Source organism: Notechis scutatus, chromosome 1, assembly GCF_049901735.1.
Source record: "Notechis scutatus isolate UNSWTSFEM ecotype Mainland chromosome 1, rNotScu1.2, whole genome shotgun sequence".
Taxonomy (NCBI): Eukaryota; Metazoa; Chordata; class Lepidosauria; order Squamata; family Elapidae; genus Notechis; species Notechis scutatus.
This window is the reverse complement of record NC_142009.1, coordinates 107,472,944-107,494,580: the sequence shown is the minus strand read 5'-3', so window position 1 is coordinate 107,494,580 and position 21,637 is coordinate 107,472,944. Positions and strand designations below refer to the sequence as shown.

At 34.9% G+C, this 21,637-nt stretch overlaps 1 protein-coding gene across 2 annotated transcripts in view; it reads right to left on the bottom strand.

Annotated features, from left to right (window-relative positions):
- Positions 1 to 288: 288 nt before the first annotated feature.
- Positions 289 to 21,637, bottom strand: part of HACE1 (HECT domain and ankyrin repeat containing E3 ubiquitin protein ligase 1) — a 45,572-nt gene continuing 24,223 nt past the window's right edge. The window contains exons 16-24 of one of the 2 annotated variants that reach the window (XM_026666610.2): positions 21,627 to 21,637; positions 20,665 to 20,752; positions 18,573 to 18,722; positions 17,694 to 17,890; positions 9,254 to 9,385; positions 8,793 to 8,891; positions 7,084 to 7,154; positions 1,827 to 1,940; positions 289 to 1,315 (exon numbers count right to left, since the gene is read on the bottom strand). The exon at positions 21,627 to 21,637 is cut by the window's right edge and continues 87 nt beyond it. In XM_026666610.2, the coding sequence (XP_026522395.1) occupies positions 1,213 to 1,315; positions 1,827 to 1,940; positions 7,084 to 7,154; positions 8,793 to 8,891; positions 9,254 to 9,385; positions 17,694 to 17,890; positions 18,573 to 18,722; positions 20,665 to 20,752; positions 21,627 to 21,637 (965 nt within the window). In that variant the 3' untranslated portion in view covers positions 289 to 1,212. Of the gene's footprint in view, positions 1,316 to 1,826; positions 1,941 to 7,083; positions 7,155 to 8,792; positions 8,892 to 9,253; positions 9,386 to 17,693; positions 17,891 to 18,572; positions 18,723 to 20,664; positions 20,753 to 21,626 lie in introns of those variants that run through there. The other variant, XR_015745274.1, reaches the window with a different exon arrangement.

The following is a 21,637-nucleotide window of genomic DNA, read 5'->3' as shown; positions in this document are numbered from 1 at the left end:
CATTATTTATTTATTATTATCTATTTTTGTTATGCATATATGTTTTAGTGTATTTCTTTGTAGACAGTTGTACCCACTCATTGTCCATTTAAGATGAGCTATAAATATTCTAAAATTGAATGAATAAATAAATAAAACAGGGAAAATGTTATCGAACTTGTTCTACCCTATAACCCATTCGTATCAATCTTCTTAGTTAATGAAGTAAATGTTTATAATGTACTATTAGAACAAGCACAAAAACACTGATAAACACTCATATTTAAAAACACTACTGACCAATGGTAATTTACAAATAAAATATTTCACTTTAATGAATATTTTTCTCAAAGTTCAGGCACTAGAAAATGACTCCTTCCCCAATAAAGGGAAATATTCCTTTAAAATAAATATGCATGTTTTCAAAGGTCATGAAACTGTAAATAGTTCAGTTGTGGCTTTGTTGTGCCTTTGAAATGTACAATACAGATTTTTTTTAAAATTTCCAGAAATTTATTTATTTCTTTTGCCAATAAACCTTTTAAATGTTTAGATATTAAATAACTAGAAAATTTATTTTAAAAAAAGTATTTAAACTGAGCAGGAAAAATAAATCACATTTGCTATTTTGCTCTCTAATTTTGTTCAATGTCCCCTGAAGAAAAATAAATAAATAAATGTCACTTTTTTGCATGCAAGAAAATACATGACCCGAAGTATACAATATTTCTAACATGCTCAGTATTTATGTCATCTTACAGCAATGAACAAGCCCTTGGAAGTTAAAGACAGCAATTCTCAGATCTCACACTAATCATGGAGCAGAATAGCATCTCTCTGTCTACATATATAACATGGTCAACTAGTGTTACAGTGCTCAACCCTTACTAATGGCAAAGGCAAATACATATCACATCTGTTACAACTAGAACAGCTTCAGGGTGTTCCAATATAAAAACACAGATTAGAGGAATGAACTGGGATATATGCCGTGCTTAATGGAGAAATACCATTTAAAAACTGAGTCTCAGAACGATGTGTAAAAACGCTTAACGGCATACAGGAAGGGGGCACCCTGTATCTTTTGCAATTTGTAAAAAACCGATGCTATCTATGGACTGCAAACCAAGACTTCTTCCTAACTGCCACCATCTCCCTCCTGTTGACAGGTTGCTAAATTATTTTTGCCACGAGGAATTGCGCATCAGCAATCAGAGATGTTGTCCCGCTTCATTATGCCATTGTATACCCATAGCTTCCACAATGTAAAGCCACAAGAAGTCTGTCCTTAAGGATTTCTTTCTTGGGATATTCAGGCAACTTCAGCATATTGATACTGAAACAGAAAAAGAAGAAGAATTCCCCATTAAACCATGCCATTGGAAAGTAGAAATTTGTTTTGCATGAGGTAATTAATGTGACACCACACTTTCAAATCAGCATCCAAATTCCTACTCGCCTGAAATAAAGTATAAAAGAACGAATGCACTGCATTGCAGTCCCCTTTAGCATTCCAATGTTATCTAGCCAAACCAAAAAAAAAAAAATTCTTTTACGAAATGAAAAAGCAACAGAGCAATTTTAAATGAAGGATCTTTTAATGATTCTGTACTACTGCCCATTAATAATCTATTGCAAGAGGTACATTTTTTTCTCAACAAAATGGAAGATATAATTTAAATATCTCTATTTTTTGAAAAGAATCTATTCTACATGAAAATGACGAGAAGCAAATGTTTTCTTAAGTTATGCAAGAGGGTACCTAGGCAAATAAATTCTTGTCTGGGACCCCAAAGAAAACGAATTTAAGGAAAACATTCAGTCCTTAATGTATTTCAATAACCTACCATGTACTTGATGTGGGTAGCAGATTTGGTGTATATGGCACAGCAGCAATCGTGAAATTTTGCAATCCACTCCCACCCATTATATGGGCAAAGCCACCATGGGGTACTCTAGAACTGAAAAACATTGATAACAAGTTTAAGAAAAACTTCAAGCATCCTTAATACATGAACACCGCAATGACTTTTTAGACAAGATCTAGAACTGATAACAAGCTGAACCGAATTTTTTTAAAAATGCAACACTGTGCCAGTTTCCCTCAAAGCTTTCACTGGAAGACCCACAGAATAGAGTGTTAGATACTTTCATCAGCTGTTCAGAGGGAAGAAGGGGAAAATATACAAGATTATTACTTCTATTAGTATCTCTATGCTCTTTATTACTGTACATTTACGTCAAATACACGTTTTTTTCCACTACAGCAATGACATTTTCAGTTCTAAATCATCTAAACAGTACATCAACATTTTTATGCAGCTAATATTTTCATTTTGGCAATGAAACTATTGAAGTATGTGAACGTGAAGCTAACCACTGCAAACCAACACTAAAAATGCACTAGTATGCTGCAAGGTGAAATAGTAACTAAAAGCTATATAATATACAAATTCTTTATAAATAACAGAAATAAATTGTTAAGATTTCTATATTTCTGATATAGAGAGTAACTGCTAAAAGTTCCAACAACTTTTAAGTAATTATAGAACAAAAGTAATGGCTTTGGGATAAAAATAAAGTCGCCTTCCTTTGTGAAATAGTGTTCTTTGTAGAGCAGTATTTCAATACATAACACTCTAAATAACAATATTAGACACTGCTTTTGCTTCAGAAATGTTTTATCTTAATTGGGCCAGAAATACCACAGCAAAGAAAAATCCTTCATTAAGTATTTTATAAGCTTCTATTAAAAAGGCTTAAAAGTAACAGTCATGTTCATATTTCTTCAGAACCCAGATAAAACCCAGGTTTTAACTGTGAGCCAACCTAAATTTCTGTAGAAGTCCAGCCTTCTTCCACTAGAGGCATACCTAGATTTCAGAAACCATTTTTAGTGAAGCATGAAGAATGAGAGAAAGGAGCCGTAAAAATTGGATTTCCCATCTTGTATAGCCATTGATAGAAACAACTCAACATTCTATGCTACTTTTCCAAAAGTCAGGCAATCATTTTCCCATTTCACATCACAAGAATTACAGCATAAAAAGCTCATTGATTTTCCAAAAGCTTTTGTTATCTCATCTATTCTGCTTTTAACTTTTCAATTTTGTCAGAAGAAAGCAATGGCTTCATTATAATTGTAGTGCAAATATACTTTGTAAAGAATACCGGGGCAAAAAAAAAAACCCCACTCAATAGGCTCAGCCTGTGGTAAGTACATTGCAAGGTAATTTTAATCTGAAGAATAAGAGCATACTTCATTGGATTAATCCACACTGCATTAAATCTGGGCTAGCACCAGCATCCAACCTATTTTCCCTTGAAAGAAGAGAGAATTTTGCATGTCTATCATTTGTCAGAGCCCAACACAGTGCTATTTGGTTTGAGATTCGCTTCCATACTGGCTCAAACTAACCTGGCCCATTATGAGCAAACTCTACCACCAGAAATAAGAGGTTCCTGATCACCTCCACTCAACAGGTCAGCAGAATTGCCTTCTGTATACTGAATATCCTAGTCATTTTGTAAACTCTATGTCAAGATTGAATTCGCTTATGCTTCCTGTGAATATATTATCCACTTTTCAACTTGCCAAAGAGTTGGGGGGAGGGAAGAAGAAGATGGAATGCGGAAGCTGCAGACTTTAACCATGAGAGCCCAGGTCCCACCAAGGACACTTCTGCAGTTATCAGCCAAGACATGAACTGTTCCCAAAAACAAAAGAACGATTCATCACTGGACAGTGTGACCTGTCCAGTGGGAGGAGGGGAGAACTCTATTCTTCAACTGTGCAATATTGCATGGGAAAAGATAGAGCTGGTTTTGCTATCTTCAGTGCCGAAATGATGTAGTCAATAAAGTTTTGCTTTTGGGATTTCAAAGTTCCTGAGAGTGTCTATGTTTGTTGGGTTCATTAGTCAGACCGATGACACTCTATGGAAAACAGGCCACAACACTGGCCCAGATCTCCGATGCCAACTAAGCTCCATCAGAAGGAGAAATTCTAATGCTCAATATGGTCTCTTCAAAAAAGTTTACTGAGCACTGCTTTCAGCTGCTGTCTGCTGACAAAAATTCCTGCCTGCTGGCAAAAATAAATAAGGACATTTATTTTCTGCTGGGAGACATTCTTAAAGACTTGATGAGCCTATTATTATTTTCTTGACCCCCTTGTTAGCATGTAAAAGCAGCAATTTGGAAGAAAGTTCAGTCAGCAAGCCTCTGTCCACACTGCCTTGTTCTCATGTTTCTGTGTTTCTGGTGGGATCTGATGATCTGTACAATACAATGGTTGAAAAAAAACAACCTTGAATTATAGGATCATATGATGATTCTATAATTATGTAATCATGCTTGCAACCTTTTATATTTCCTGAGGATATTCCTATTTCAAGCATCAGTCGCTTTCTCCAAGAATTGTAAAGTGCTCTAATTCATTAAAAATATATTTATTCAAACTTTTAAAGCTGTAACATCTTCAGAAATTCCATTCAAGAGCAAAATAAAATCAAATAATGCACAATTCTTTAAAGAAAGATAGCAGCAATTAAATACAACTAGTTCTTGACTACAACCATTCATTTAACAATCATTTTGAGTTACAATGGCACTGAAAAAAAGTGACTGAGGACCAGTCCCAAAGTTACAACTGTCACAGCAGCCCAATAGTCACATGATCTAAATTCGGGCCCTTGGCAACTGGCATATACTTGGCCTGGGGCTCCAATGGGGGAGTGTCATGCAGATGATAGTAGATAGATTATCAACAGATCCCACCCCACTTTCCTGTTCATCCTACTCCCCGTCTTTTAGTTATAGCTGATAATATTCATTTTTTGTATAGTCTTACTCTTTTTAACCTTGTAAGCTGCTCAGAGTCAATTTGTGGTGAGACGGCTGGCAAACAAATTTAACAAATAAATAAATATATATATTTACAATGATTGTAGCATCCTGGGGCCATATGATCAACATTTGCAACTCCCCAAGCTGGCTTCTGACAAGCAAAGTCAATGGGGGAAGTCAAATTCACTTAATGACCATATACTTCACTCAGCAACGTCATGATTCACTTAACTGTTCCAAAAAGGGTCACAAACTTGGGCAACTATCTCACTTAGCAACAGAAATTCTGTTCTTAATTGCAGTCGTAAGTCAAGGATTGCCTTTAATAAAAGCTAATAATACTTTTTTTCCCTTTAAAGTATTAACAAGTCAGATTTGTCTATATAACAACACAAAAACAGTATGTTTCACCAAGACTAAAGCTTTCTATTTTGTGCCAAGCATCTGCTACACTTTCGGTCCATCTGCTAAACAACTCAACTCAGTATTCTGTAATGGCTATGTAAATGCTAAAATATTACACACTGGCAAAATTAAATTATCAGGTGATGTCCCTCCTGGTACATTGCTACTTAAGAGTCTTATATAACTTTTCCCTCTAGAAGTTTGTATGCTTATCCTCCCTGTATATACATACCAGTGGTGGGATTCAATTTTTTTTACTACCGGTTCTGTGGGTGTGGTTTGGTGGGTGTGGCAGGGGAAGGATAATGCAAAATCTCCAGTCAGAGGTGGTATTTGCCGGTTCCCCGAACTAGTCAAAATTTCCACTACCGGTTCTCCAGAACTGGTCAGAACCCGCTGAATACCACCTCTGATACATACATTATCTAATGTTTCATAAATGGGCTACAGGAAGCCAATGGCATGGGAAATGAAAGCATCAATCAGTGTCTCTGCACCCATATCACATAAATCTTTCCTCAGTCAACGATAAAGATTAACATTAACATTTCTCATTAAAAGCACAACTGTGAAGCTAGCAAACAAACTGCAAAAAATGGGAATGAAAAAGCCAACAGGGTTTGCAAGAGAATGAAAATGAAGATGGCTATTATGCTGCATAGCTGTTACCTATAGGGCAGCTGCTCCATTTAAGTTTCATTCAGGTCTTTCAGGGGTCAAAATACCCCATCATAATTCAATCAATTAAAAAAAATCCAGTTGGCCAAAACCGGTTCCAAAAATTTGAACTATATCACATCAAAAACCTTTTTCACATCCGATAAAACAACTTTCATTTTTTAATGAATGTATAATTAAAATATCAATTAGTAATTAATATTAGTCAAAAATGCTCCCGTTTTATAAAGCTAGATGGCATAGTGTGTGTAATTGAAAATAACAATATTGGAAGTCTACATGATATTTTTGCAGCCAAGTTTAACAGGGAAATCAAATGACAATAATCTTCAAAATCACAGTTATATACATAAGACTCTTTTAATTTGAAAAAAAAAATCCTTACTCAGAATAATAAAATGATAGTAATTCAAGAAAGCCTTCTTTATTTGTAGATCTAAATATAACAATATTTTATATAAGAATTAGCATGAATATATGGTTAAATAGCCATTGATCTTCTATAGGATTCATTTCTACAAAAATGAATACAAGACATATACTCACATAAAATAGGAAAATATATATGAAAATTATTTTTAAGCTGACATAGCTATAGTTATAGATGAGACAGATATAAATATATAAAGAAAAAAACCCTACATTTTCTTTCTTTCTCTAAGATATGACTATGATATTATGATAGGGATAATTTTCTTGGTTTTTTAGCTTTATGATTCGGGATATACATTCACTTTAATTTCTCCATGGAATACAGTGATCAAATTTTTAAAAATCCACACAGTTAAAAAGTTATTATGCGACCACTTTGACATTATAGCAGGGTGTTAGCATTCTTAATTATAGCTCTATTGGATTTTCCGTGCTAAAGATTGCCTGGCACCTCTGCAAGATGCTTTGACCATAGAATAATTTTGAGCTTTGGTGTCAAGTTATTATTTCATTATAAAACCAGGAAACTGATCCAAATGAAAAAGTATTTATTTGTCATAGTATTAGATCTATCATCTTATTTAAAGAAGAAGAAAAGAAATACAATTTGGTTAGATATAAAAAAAAAAATCACAAACTGCTACTGATCAAAAATTTATAGGTATTTGTAGGGTGAAAATGTTGTGTTCTTATCTGGAACAGAAAATTTTCTACAAACAAGTAAAAACAAAATATATTCACCTGCCAGTGACAAACTGCAATAGTAGCACCCTTTCTTCTTGAGTCAATTCTTCTACAATGTCCCAAAACCACTAGATAAAAAAATAAATCAATTTATTTTTGTTCAGTTTTCTTCAGCTAAAATTTAGTGGCTAGATGCAATTTAAAGTTGAATGAGTTTCAAATTGTAACAAAAATCTTCAAAACAGAACTTAATACCTAGTTTGTCGATGTAACTCAATGGTGTTTATCCTATTCTTGAGGAGATGTTTTCTTACATATGACATAATTAATTCAATTACAATACAACTGTATATTACATGCTACATAATTATATAACCTTTATATAATTATATAGTGATCTTAATATAATTAAGAAAACATTCTTCAGGGACATGAATGCAGCTTGGAGTGTTCCTAGACTTCTTCTATTATCACTGAAAGACCCAGCACTCTCAATTATTAGGAACTCTTTATTAGTTTAACTGCAATTATTTCTGGGCAAACTGCACTGGCAATTTCTTACTATAATGCATGATAGTTTTGAACGTAGTTTGAAATGTCATGTAATCATATATAGCCGTGATGGCGAACCTATGGCACGCGTGCCGAAAGTGGCATGCAGAGCCACTTCTGCCAGCACACGAGAGGTCGCCTGGCAGAGCCCCACTGCGCATGCCTGCGAGCCGCCTGCCAAACAGTTGATTATCGGGTATCTGGCACACATGTGTAAGGGGCGGGGGCGCGGGAGATGCGCACACATGCGCAGAGATGCGTGGTGCATGGGGGGGTCACACACGCATGTACAGGGGGTATGGGGAAGCCAGCGCGCATTGCCCTCTGGGTGCTGGCACGCGAGCATGCGTGCAATTTTCAGCAAGGAGGCTGAAATAGGTTAGCCACCAGATATATAGTTTTTAAGGTACTTATTTTAGTAATCAATACAAATATGGGATACCGTATTTTTGTAAAGCAGCACAGTTCTTGAATGTAATTCAGGCCAAATTCATTGTACTGCATATGACTTTTGAAATTCTGAACTACTTGAAAAATGAAGGTATGTAAGTGAGAGGGCTCTCTCTACTATAATGCTAAAATATTGTTGGGGGGGGGCATTTTTATTCTTAATATTTGATTTTAATTGCCCATATTACACTAAGAAGGTAGCAATATAGATATATGCAAACATACACAGAGACCTATTTTATTTTTTATTTCATTTTTTTATTTTTTTATTGTGCTTTATGGGTTTCTTTCTATGTTTTACTTCTCTAAAACAGTTTTACTTCCCTACAACAGTTTTGAAATCTATTCTGCAAATTCTCATTAATAAGCAGATACAAATGTAACTATATTATGACAATTGATTTTGGTAAACTCCAACCAGTCTCACTGTGCCTCATTTCCAAAAACTTAAACAGCCTGGAAAGACTGGTAATATATTAAAAGCTGGGGGGGCAACTGGTTGAAATACATAGCAAATAGCACCTAGACTTGTATACCGCTTCATTGTACTTTACAGCCCTCTCTAAACGGTTTACAAAGTCAACACATTCCCCCAACAATCTGGATCCTCATTTTACCAACCTGAGAAGGCTGAAAGGCTGAGTCAACCCTGAGCTGGTTAGAATCAAACTTCTGGAATGAGCAGAGTTGGCCTGCAATACTGCAATTTAACCACTGCACCACCATAGCGCTAGCAATCCAGCCCGTGGATATATATACTCTACCTGAACAACTGGGTCATCTCTTTCATAGCCACTTGTATATTCTGTATTTTTAATCCAGTCATTCACATCAATTTCTGGCATGCCTGAAAGCAACAATTCCTTTTTAAAAAAAAGGGAGAAACCAAACTTTGATTATGAATATGACAGGTAAAACTGGTCACGTTTTGAATTGTAAAGAAGTTTGTTTTCCTGAAGAATATTTTGAAAAGATATCACCTTCTATATTATGATACAGAATAATAGGATTTCTAAATCAACATGGGATCATTCAACAAACCAAGAACTACAGTACCAGTGTGTGCCTGGTTCCATGGCATTTAGATTACAACATAAAATTAAGGCAGATAAAATATTCTACCCACTTGTTGTCCAAATTATTCAGTATTCCAAAGTTGCTACATTCTGTACCACTAACTAAAGAAATCATAAGGTTCTCAATCACACAATATAATTTTACTTACCAATTCATATTCATCAAAGAGTTGAACCAAAGAAGGAGGGATGAACATATGGAAGCCTTGTAGAAAAGCATTTATCTGAGGCTGAATGGCTCTCGTCATTCGAAGCTCAGTAACAAGTTGAACATATTCAGCCTGAAAATTGTGAGAGTATTTTTAAAAATTACTATATTTAATCTAATTAAATCAAATTTTATCTTTGTACTGGTTCCATTTACCTCCTCATTGAGTGCCCTCCTTTGGAACTGCCCTCCCTATTCATACCCTTATATTAAACAATTCTGGTAAAGGTTCAGTGTCTAAGAAAAAAAAAATAGAGAACATTCTTATTATAAATTTTGAAAGCCATTGTGTAAGGGCCTCTAATGGCCCTGAACAATGCAGGGCTATTTGCAATCCACAATTCTATTGCAGATATGATTCCTTGATTGAAAGAAGCATTTCGTTCATTTTTAGGAATGAATATACATAGAAAACTATTTTCTAATGTGCTTAAATCTTTAAAATATAAAAGTTATAAGGAGAGATTTTTCTTGGGCACACTTTGTTCACACATCAATTTCACTTTTCAAAGAAAAGTAAATGTCACATTCTTATTTATTTTTTGTAATATATAGCTGTAACACTTTTAACATTCATCCACACACATATATATTTAATTCACATAAAATATGTATATAAAATAAAGTTAAATTAACACTTCTCACCAGTGTGGCTTCTTGTAGAAAAGGAAGCTTATGCGTCAATTACACAATCATGTTTTTACAATCAGAATGATCACACTATATGATGTGTTTGATGTACAGAGTAAGATGGAGAAATCACAGCTCCTCAAATTAGTGCTAAGGACCCAAAAATTTGCCAGGATCTCATTGCTAAAATTTGGCAAAATGATTATTTTACACTGCACAATATCTTTCTGAAAATAATCGTGTAAGCTTTCAAATATGTAAGTTAAACTCACTTTAACACATATTCAGGTAAAAAGAAAACATTCTCCAAAAGCAAAGAAAACATCACATTTTAATGCTATATCACCATTGCCTGCAGTATTTAGAGGCAAAGAATAGCTTTTTTAAAAAAAAAAGAAGGAAGTGCCCCCACCCAAAAAAGTAGCACAGTATTTCTTGAACAGCAGAAAAGGAGGCAATTCAACCAGACTGAACCATATACTGTCTCAATAATTTGAAGAATATCTCGATTGAAAATTGTAACAGTGGACACTTTCTACAATACAAACTACTAAGGAAAAGAAATCCTCAGATAAGTTTACATTAACTTACAAATATAATAAAAAATAGATTAAAAACAAAATAAATTAAATTCTCTTGTGAATCATGTTTACTCTGATGTTAAATCTTTTCTGATGCATGCCTTAAAATCTGTATCGATCAAGAGAGGTGGTGAAATGCTTCTCAGATATTTAGTTTCAGGTCCTGACATCTCCAGGGATCTTTTGGGGGGAAGAGATTGTAAGAACCGTAATTCAGCACCTGTGAATGTTATAAAGTGTCTATTCTGGTATTAATTATACTCATATCTTAAACCATAGAGTTGGCTAAGCCCTTTAAGGCCCTGGAGGCTAACCTCCTGCTCAGCGCCGGAATCTAAATTAAAGCATCCCAGACAGATGGCTGTCTAGCAATAAAATAAAGCCGGAATAGCATTTGGCTTTCTTTTTTGCAGCCATATCATATTGTGGAATCATATTCAGCTTGTAATCAAATGCTATTCCAAAATCTCTTCCACAAATACCATTACCAAGCCAAATGTAACACATTAACTGCTAACTGATTTTGCTTTCTGTCAAGCTGAGGAATGGATGCAATGATCCTCTTTTCTCCTCTACTTTCCCAGGGTCTTTTAGATGTCCCATCACATTTTTTTTGCATTTTTTGCAATTTCATTCATTGAGGTGAAGAAAACAAATGTAGCAAATAAAATGGAGGCTGTGCCCTTTTCTTCCTTGTCCTTTAGATATGGTCGGGGTCAAACCCAGTTTCTTTATCTGCCTAATGCCATGAGACTCAAACTGACCCTCAGATGAAAACCCCTGCAATCGCATCTAGACCAAAAATAAGAAGCCCCCCCCCAAACTTCCAGTACATTTGCAAGGGTAGCCCTAAGAAGGGACCTACAACTATCCATTCTCCATGAGTTGATGACCTCAACATTCCATCACATTTAATAATGGACTTGCTCAGCTCTGTTGCACTCCTTAAATGCCTACTTTGGCTACGAATAGAAAAAACTCCAGTTACATAGACGAGGATCTACCTAGCTTCCCCAAACTGACCAGCAAATCAGATTGTTAGGATTTCCCACCTTGTAGTCCCCAATTTCTATAAAACTCTTTCCTTTCGCATTGTTTTGGTCCCTTTTCTTGCAAAGCAGGCACTCAACAATCTTAGCAATAAACATGTTTTCTGTTCCTTGGTATTGTACTCTTGTACTTCTGAATTCTCCACTACAAATTGTTTTTCAACACACTTCTCTAATCTGTCAAGAATATTCCGCTTTTTATTTCTGTCTTCTAGGATACTTGTCATTCCACACAATTTTGTGCTATAAGCAAGTTTGGTGAATCTTCCCCACACTTCCTCATTCAAATAATTGAATCTTGTTTAGTACAGGGTCCAGTATGGAAACTGAGGTACTCCACTTAATTCTTCACAACAATGATAAGGAACAATTGATAAAGCATTTACAAAACATTTACAAAACAAGTTTAATGATCATTCCATCCAGCCCATACTTCACTGGCCTGTTAGTCAGAATATTGTGGGGTATTTTTTTTTCAAATGCATTGTTGAAACAAAAATATAGATTATAGATTCAATATTTAAAGATATTGAAATCAGCTAAGTAGACTAGGTCATTGCAAGAGTCTCAGAAAGATTTTCTTTGACTTATTAGTAATCAAATCTTACAATCTGTATGGATCATTTCTCCACTGAGCAAAGTTACTTTTGCTGTTCTCAACATGAAGACAAACATTTAATAAATGTTAAGTATATTAAAAACAAGAGGGAATAAATCTAGAGTGATTCTTTTTCTGTATTTAACCCTACTTTCAATATGCTCTTCTTATCGCAAACTCTTCTTATAAACTGTTTATGTGAATGCAGATATATTTATCTAGACCATCTGGATGTTCCTTACTTTCTCCATAAAGGTGTCTGAGCCATAAGGCAATAAGATCATTGTGATCCAAGTCAAGCACCTAGCTTGGTAATACAATTCACAGTTTGGAGCTGCCAATCCACCTACCTGTTTTTGAACACTGAAGAATATCAAAATGCTTGATTTTACACCATATGTGATTTGTTATTTGTTTATGTCAATCACTTAATCATTTGTTCCCAATATTTATTGGAATTGTTCAGAACAGAAAGTTGTCTTAATAAAATTTTAACAGCTGCTATCAATTCCTCCTAACCAAAACAACTTCAACTGCCTCCACTCTTAAAAGTCTACCATTATAATTGTGTAAACAACCAGACCCATACTTGAAGAGTTCAATTAGCTATTTAATTGTTCCAGCTATACACAGGAGTCTTCTCTGACTGACAGTTTGCATCTGGGTGAAATTAGATAAGGTTCAATCAAGGGGGGAATCAGACTTCACCCCCTGATGCCCACATAGGGATTCTAGACTAAGTCCCCATTTGTCTCCTCCCTCTGGCTAAGTCAATTTTTCTCCTGTATTATTCTTCTAAATATATAAATAATTATTTTTATAACAGTTTTATCAAATAAATTCATAAATATTTCATCTTTTTTGCAGTGAAGTTTTAGGTATAAATGTCTTTTTCTCTGTTTTTAAGTTAGCATTTTTTATTGTTGTTGAACTGAAAACCTGGTGTGTGTGTGTGTGTGTGTGTGTGTGTGTTTGGAACAAATCCAGCCTGAGTGTATCACCATTTAAAAAACCATGTATGCTCTTTGTAAGCATTACAAGCATTGCTTATAATCTACCATGTTTCTCATATAACAAGGCTGGGTCTTATTTTTTTTTTGAGCCCCGAAAAAATGGCTAGGCCGTCTTTTCGGGGGTGACTTAATTCCCCCCTTGCATCTTCGGGCGGGCGGCGATGGCTTGGATGTTGACCTTGGCGTTGGTGGGGCACTTCGTATTGGGGTCAACGCAGGCAGCACCATATCCGGGTGTGCAACAAAAGTACTTCCTAACGGCAAGCCCCCCCACCATTCCCCCCCATTTCACATGTTTTAATATAGGCCTTAATTTGGGGGGAGGGACTTAATTTCATTTCATGCCTATAAAACATGCTGGGACTTCCTATTGGGGGAGGCCGTATTGTTGGAGAAACAGGGTACATTCAATCAAGAAATAAGGCATATGACTCTGGATGGATCAAATAATTCCATTCTGCATAATCAAAAGCATGAAAAGTTCTCTGACTCTCGTTGCCTAATTGTTCAACCAAATTTTCTTAAAAGATTTCATAATATAGTGCAGAACTACCAATAGGTCTGAGAACATTTTTCAGTTTCATTTTTTATTGCTTCTTTCAGTTATGTGTGGATTAAGACCTGTAATATGTATGTAAACTTTGATATGTAAACTTTGTAAGCAATGTTTTGTTTGGATATTTTCAATCTTTTCTCAGATGATACTTTACAATATAATCTAAAATAATAAATGTTCCATCATCTCCTTTGTTGTATAAACAGGTCAGGTTTAATCCCAGACAGTGCTGAAGTTGTCATTTTATTATGTTTTCCAGAAACTTTCCTGACTGATGTACAACTCACTAGATCCTTCTTTTCCCCCATTTTGAAGGCAGGCACAACAACCCTTTCAGCTTTCACTCTTCAGTCATTTGATACCTCGCATATTCTCCAGAAACTATCAAAAATAACACATAAAGGCATCCTCTCACACTTTAAGTGTAATTTATCTGGTTAAGTAGCAGATATTTCCTGAACAACAAACCTCAAACTGTAGTCTTGTTCTCTTCATCTTGTTTTTCACAGTTGCCTGATAAACAGAGACTCTCTTCTCAGAGGTTTAACCAGAATAGGATTTTTCAAAAATCAACACCTATGTCTCCTCTGATATAAGCAGAGCAATTGCCTATCTCTAATGAATATGTACTTTCATTCGATCTGCAAAGCTGTTTTCTGCTGCCAGTGAAAGTTTACCAGTAGCAAGCAGGATTATGCTGCATGAAAAAATTCACTATGCTTTTAAATATTCTTTTATTCATGATGAAATCACTTGTTGCATACATAATATGGTAATACTGCTATTGCTATTGTATAATCAGAATATATGGAGGTTCATAGAATAACCTATGTTTAAAGCCAATGCCAAAAACTTATTATTCAAGTTCTAAATGAAACAGAAAGAACAGGAAGAAATAAAAGAATGCAGAAGATATTCAAAGTGGCCTTTTCAATACATTCACAATATTCAACTGAGCTGTACTAGTAAGGGAAGATAAGAGTCTCTGTTTCTGTAGTCTAAAAGTAAATCTCCATAATTAACTTCTATAATTGTAATCGATCCTCCTTTTTTTTCTGACAGATAGGATATGTAGGCAGTAGCACAAGAATAAATTTATTGCCACAAGTCACATTTAAATTTTATCCAAGGCTAGAAAAAGAATGTGAATTCAGAATTAGGAAATACTGTTGCACCATTTGAGGGTACACATGAATAATGTGTTTTGTGCAATAGCACAATAATGTTGATTTGGGAATGAGATAAAATAAGTGTAATTATTTTTCTCTGTTATTGATATATAAAATATCCAGACCCCATACAGGTAGTAACCCATAAGCCTGACAAATACTGGAATGGGCATCTTAGAGATTTAAAATTCTAATTTTAGAAAAAGCATTATGTGCCAATATGTTTTGATTTTCTTCAGAATTAAATTATACTTCCAGGAAAAGGATTCAACATCTTTTCTCCAAAGCTCTTCCATTGAAGAGGTCATAACAGACTACTCTGCATCCATCTTGGAGAACCCTACAGCTTTCTGCACTGCTCAAAATTATTCACAAAATATTATTCCAGTTTCATTACATGGAGATGCCACGAAATGGAAGGATTTAACCTGAGCATCAAATCTAATATATTTGAGTTTCAAGATAATTTAGAAAAACCATACTGCATGTATGGGATCATGTAATGACTTTTGACCTTTTCTTTTTCAAGATCTCATCAACTCCATCCAATAACAACTTTCACCTCCTCTTCCTCTTTGCCCATTCACTTGCACCATCTCCTCCTCACAATCTGATTCTCATTCATTCTCTCTATATGATCAAACCTTCATTCCTTCAGGTCATTCATTTCTTTGGTATTCTGTGAAGATTCACTCAACGATTATATTTTCTTTCCCTCTCCCTGCTCCTTGCTCAACACACACAATTTAAGGATGCAATTCAAATGGCTACTTGTGTTTTTCCTGACATTCCCAAGTTGCACTTCCAAGTGAAGCTGACCCAAGTTCCTCTATACTGTTGTTTTTGCTTCTTTAAGCAAACATTTATCCTTTTCAAAATATCACACTATCTACTCAAAACATTCTACCAACATTTGCCAACATCTTAAAAGTTCAGTTTCCCCATTTAATAAATATTTAGTAAAACTTCATCTACTTGCTCTAGTTTTTTTTTGTTAGTATGATTTGAGATTTTTCAACCAGGGTAAAAATTGCTAGCTTCTCATGAGGCAACAGCTACAGTATTGAAGATGGAGCATCTCTACACAGATGTCCCCATTTTGCAGGAGAAACTGCATTTTATAGCTGTGTATTGCAATGAAAATGTTTGAAAATTATATCTCTCTAACCACATAAATAATTGAGTAATTTTTCTCTCGGAATCAAACTAGCACTAAAGATATTTCAAGGTTTCCTCAATAACTTAATCTAATAAAGAGAGGGAAAGTCAGGAGACATGAGATAAGGAAGAGGTTATTTTTCTTTTCAAATCTGAAATTTAATGAAAACATGCAGGAATAAAAGGCATGTCTACTCATCTTTCAATGTAGAATTCCAGCGTTGTTGTTTTTTTGCATATTTTACAAATAATTATTAGCATATAGAACAAATGTGAATTCTAGTTGTGGCTGCTGCTTTCTTCTATAATTTCTCACAAACCTTCACACAAACAACCAGATGCACCTTCAGGATGTGCTTATTCTCCACTATGTCTATTCCAACACATTTCTTCAAACACCTGAATCTATACTTCTGCATCACTTGCAGAATATGGAACTAGCTCCCATAAATCACTCCCGCTAATCAAGATCAACTTACAAAATAAACAAATAATAAATGCTCGTGACATTATGAAAGTGCTAAAAGTGAGGACATAAAAATAAAGAGACACCAAGTGGTCACCAAAAAACATGGCAGTTGGTTATTCTAACAAGATGCAGTATTAGACAAAAGGCAAAATGGAAAAGAGATATCACTGTGAAAGATCCTTTGCAAATTGTATTTAATCTACACTATATCCAATCTAGACTGTTCAAAAATATCCTAAAATCAAAACTATACCTTTTCTATACATCCTTAATAAAATAAAAATGAAATGTTTGTTTTATTATATGTTTCACTTATCAAGAGTAAGGCTGGATCCAGATTAGTCATTCTTATTATAAATTAGACTCCTCGAAATCTACTGGAGTTTAAATTAGGTATGATGAACTTATTCCCTATCATTGCATGGATTTGATCTAAGCAAAACTCATTCTAATTTTAACCCACTAGACTCATATTGTATTATATGCATCTTCCTGACAGACATGAGATTTGGCAACCTGCAATAAATGTACATATGAATTTTTAGTTTTGTATCTGATAAATGTCTATTGAAAATGGAATATGATCAAAACTTTTCAACAATGCCTTGGCCATTGAAATCAATGGAAATCAGATTGTTATGCACTCAATCCTAGGAAACAGACAGTGGCAAACCACTTCTGAAATCTTGCCAAGAAAACTGTAGGACAGGTCCACACAGTCACCAGAAGTCAACAATGACTTGAAGACACAAATTTTAAAAAACTACATTAGTTTCTAAAGACTTCAAAAAAGGCTAACAATATCACATGAAAATAAAAATTGTATAAAGCAGTTCCATGTAAACAGAAATCTAGGAGTGAATTGCTTCTCAAAGCATAGATAAGAAAGGGGAATGAGTATACTGTTAAAGAAGTGATAAAGAAGGCGGCTACATATGTTTTACTATTTTTATTATACCACTGCTTCTTCAGAACTGATGAAGGAATATGCCTGATGTTTCAAACAGACTCTATATGGTACCTAATAACAACTGATAGCCATGGCTGGTTTAATTTATCAATACACTAGTAAAAGCTGCCTATTAAACCCAATTTTGCAGTTAAGAGGGGGCTACCTTTCAGAATCACCCCAGACAAACATAATCCCAAATGACTCACTTTGTTCTCCTGTGTGACAATTGTGCTTGCACCACCCAGCTTCAAAGGCACTTCTTCCATTGCTCCAAATACATCCGTTTCCACAGAGAAGGTCAGTTCTAACCCCAAGTCACTGATATCATTGTCTAGAATCCACTGCAAGTTCTTTGCGTACTCTGGATCAATAGATGCCACATCCTGATAGTTTACAGGAATACCTTGGAGACAATGCAAACAAAATTCAGTTCGTCTAAGACCCCGTTCTACTAAAATGGTTTCATTCGTGATCAACGTCTGCCCTCTACAGACCTTCTGAAATAACGCAGGATGAAAGAAGAAAGGGAACTGATACGGCTGCTTAAAACACAGATTACCTTCAGGAAAGTGATTTATTACAAGCTCTTCTGTTGCCATGAAATTATTGTTAACTGGTTGACAACTAAAGCTACACTATATATGCTAGTGCTGTGGCTAAGAGCAAGAACACACAGGAAAATGCTTCTTGCAAATCCTTCCTAAAGTATTTACTACAAATGGAGCTTTTGTAGTTAGCCTCCCACTTTCAGCTTCTAAGCCCATTTGTAATATATCTATGACATTAGCTAACTAGCCCTAACTACTGTAATATCTACATAAATATTTTTTACAAGAAAAGCATTTATAAAAGCACTACATTAATGATAATTGGTATATCAGATGCTTAGCTACCATTATAGTTATATGGAAGCTTAAAGCTTTATATACATATATTATTGCTTTTGTAGTAATGCTGCAGCTCTCATTAAGCACAGTAATAGAGCATGGAAGAAGCTTAAATAACATAATACAATTAACTTTTAAAGGTCCTTATTATCCACTAGACATCTCAACAAAATCATTAACATCTTAATAGAATCATACCAAGAATATGCTTGTAAAATGATCTTGTGAAGTAAATGTTGACTAGTTGTCTGTGATTAAGAGCTAAACCCAAGATTTGTCCAGCAAATCTAAAATAGTTCAAGTGATCAGGATTCACAGAAGAGTTGCTATTGGGCTGGAAAGTGGTTCCTTTAAAAAAATAATAGATTCAATTTATGGCTTTTAAAACATCAGTCATTTTATATTACAAACTTTTTGTTTTGTTTTGTTTGAGATTCAGAATAATGTACAAAATGAATGATAAAAAATACACTTTTCTCTAGAATGAAAAAATACAATAAAGAAAACAAATATATTTCAGATGTACAGTCCTGGTTTCAAACGAATTAATTTTCATCACTGGATTTCTAATCATTCCAGTTTAACTCTGTCGCAATAAAAACAGAGTTAAAAAGCATAGTATACAATTTTGTGGACAAGAATTCTTTCATTATACACCTAGACCAGGGGTGTCAAACTACCAGCCCATGGGCCGGATGCATCATGTGCTGGCCCCGCCCAGTTTAGCGATGGAGGAAAAGTCCCAATACGTCACGTGATGCTTCCATGACAACACGAGTTTGATACCCCTGACATAGACCGTCATTCTCAGTGGTAGATACATATCTGGACAATGTTAATAGATAAATGGGATGCAATATATATATCTCATAGTAGATGACTAAGTTTAAAATATCTAACATAATTAGGAAGAATTTATGAATCAACATTGATAAACATTATGACATAGTTAATTGATAAACATAATACATGAAAATATTTTCAATGCATTCCGCATGAGACAGAATCTTAAAATTAAAATTTTTAAGGCACCAGACTTTGTTGATTTTCTAATTTCATTTGTCACTATACAAATTACAGTTGCCCCATTTCAACATCCTAACAGTAGCAGACGTAACTGTGGCTTGCCTTCTCTGCCAAAACTACCTTAACTCAAGAGGGAATTATTTCTTTAAAATATACAATATTTTGATTTTTCTAAGCAAAAATAACATGATTTTGTCAATATTCGGATTAAGGAAGGACCATTCAATAAATTTTAATAGTTAGGCAAAAGTTTAGGATAGTAGTCTGACAACTTGATTCTGAAACTAAAGGCCTGAAAGCAGCTTGACAGGTAGTCCTTGACTTACAACAGTTCATTCAACAATCATTTGAAGTTACAACGGCCCTGAAAAAAAGTGACTTAGGACTATTTTTCACACTTAGGACTGTTGCAGCATCCATGTGATCACGTGATCAAAATTCAGATGTTTGGCAACTGACTCATATTTATGAGGTTGTAGTATCGTGGAGTCATGTGATCACCTTTTATAACCTTCTGACAAGCAAAGACAATGAGGAAACGAGATTCGCTTAACAACTCTGTTACCAACTTAACTGCAATGGTTCACTATTCATTCTATTCATGCAACAGTTAAAAATCATAGAACTATGTCAGTGTATATAGTTCATGAACTGGAATAGACATGGCAACAGGTCAGCCAATGGGACTGTTTGAATAGACATAGATCAACTAATGGGGGCTGTCTGGATTAGATATGGCAACATGTCAGCCAATGGGGACTGTCTGGATTAGACATGATAACAGGTCAGCTAATGGGGGCTGCTTGGAAAGTGAAACACAGTATTTGTTTTGTATGGGACCGTAAGAGACAGTTTGGAGTCTGGGTGTGGCTTTGACTTGCTGAACTGTATATAAGAGTTGGTTTGTCCTCTGTAAATCTAGGCCTCTGGGCCTCTGGATCTCTCTACTCTGCAATGACTTGCTTCTGTGAATATTGCTTCTGTACTCCTGAATTTGTATGCTGACTTCTGCTGTATGGCATTGGATATTAAAAAGTTTCTTATGGTACATGAATCCTGCAGAATTATTTACTTGTGTGCTAGTCGGATATGTTGCAAAAACTCTGACAAACTAGCCACTAGAATGCATTTAAAACTTTTTTTGCATCAGGATTGGATCTTGTAAATAAGAACATTTAGAGCAAAAATATATTTCTGGGGAGAGATTAAGTTTACTATTTTAGATGAACTATAAGTATTGTAACCTACAGAGACACCAACATACCATCAGCTGATTGAGTAAAAAGGGCATAATCTGGGTTAACAATCTCATTGGAAAGGATATCAAACCACTCACGTACCACACCTTGACCCTAGAAGCAAAAATATATATAGTATTACATATGCATAATTTGAAATGTACTAAGATGTTCATTATCAGTATAAAATGGATTGTATTTCAGGTGCTTGGTTACCAGCTCATATTTATGACCAGTCATGGACACATGGTTGCAATTTACATTTTTTGCTAATTTCCAGCAAAAAAAATTAAACCAAAAGAATGGATTCACTTAACAATCACATGGATCACTTAATGAATGCAATAACTCAATTTATGACCGTTGTAAAATGTACATAAAATCAAATCCAGTCACCTAGTACCTTGACTTACAACTGCAACTGCTTATGGCCAAAATTCTGGGCTCCATTGTGGTTGTAAGTTGATCTGCAATGGGCCTTTGAAAACGAGGGATAGATCTAGAGCTGCCATGGAAGTTATGAACTTCTGATCCCTCTTAAGCAGGAGTGTCAAATCCGATCGCATCGCAGGCCATGACATATTGTGATTTTTTTTAACCCTTGTGGGGCCAGGGTGGGTGTGGCCTGTGTAGGCCACATCCGCCCCGTGGGCTGCATGTTTGACATGCTGCTCTTAAGAAGTTATGGGTCAAACCTGATTAACAACTACATTTTTCTACCCAGTGCTTTGGAATAAGAAACAAGCATTGGCACCAGATATAGCACTTTAGTAGCTCAGAAGTAACACAAAATTCTATTATTAATCTTTGCTTTCAGAAATATTTGTGTTTTGAAATATCTGCTTCAAGCCGAGTTCAATAGCCAAGGAGTATTTTCTCTTTCATTTAACGCAAATTTTATAATTTTTGAAACAACTTCTATCCTAAGGAAACTATGCTCCTAAAAACTAAATTTTACAGTTATTATTCAATATATAACTTTACTCACCATGCCTTCTT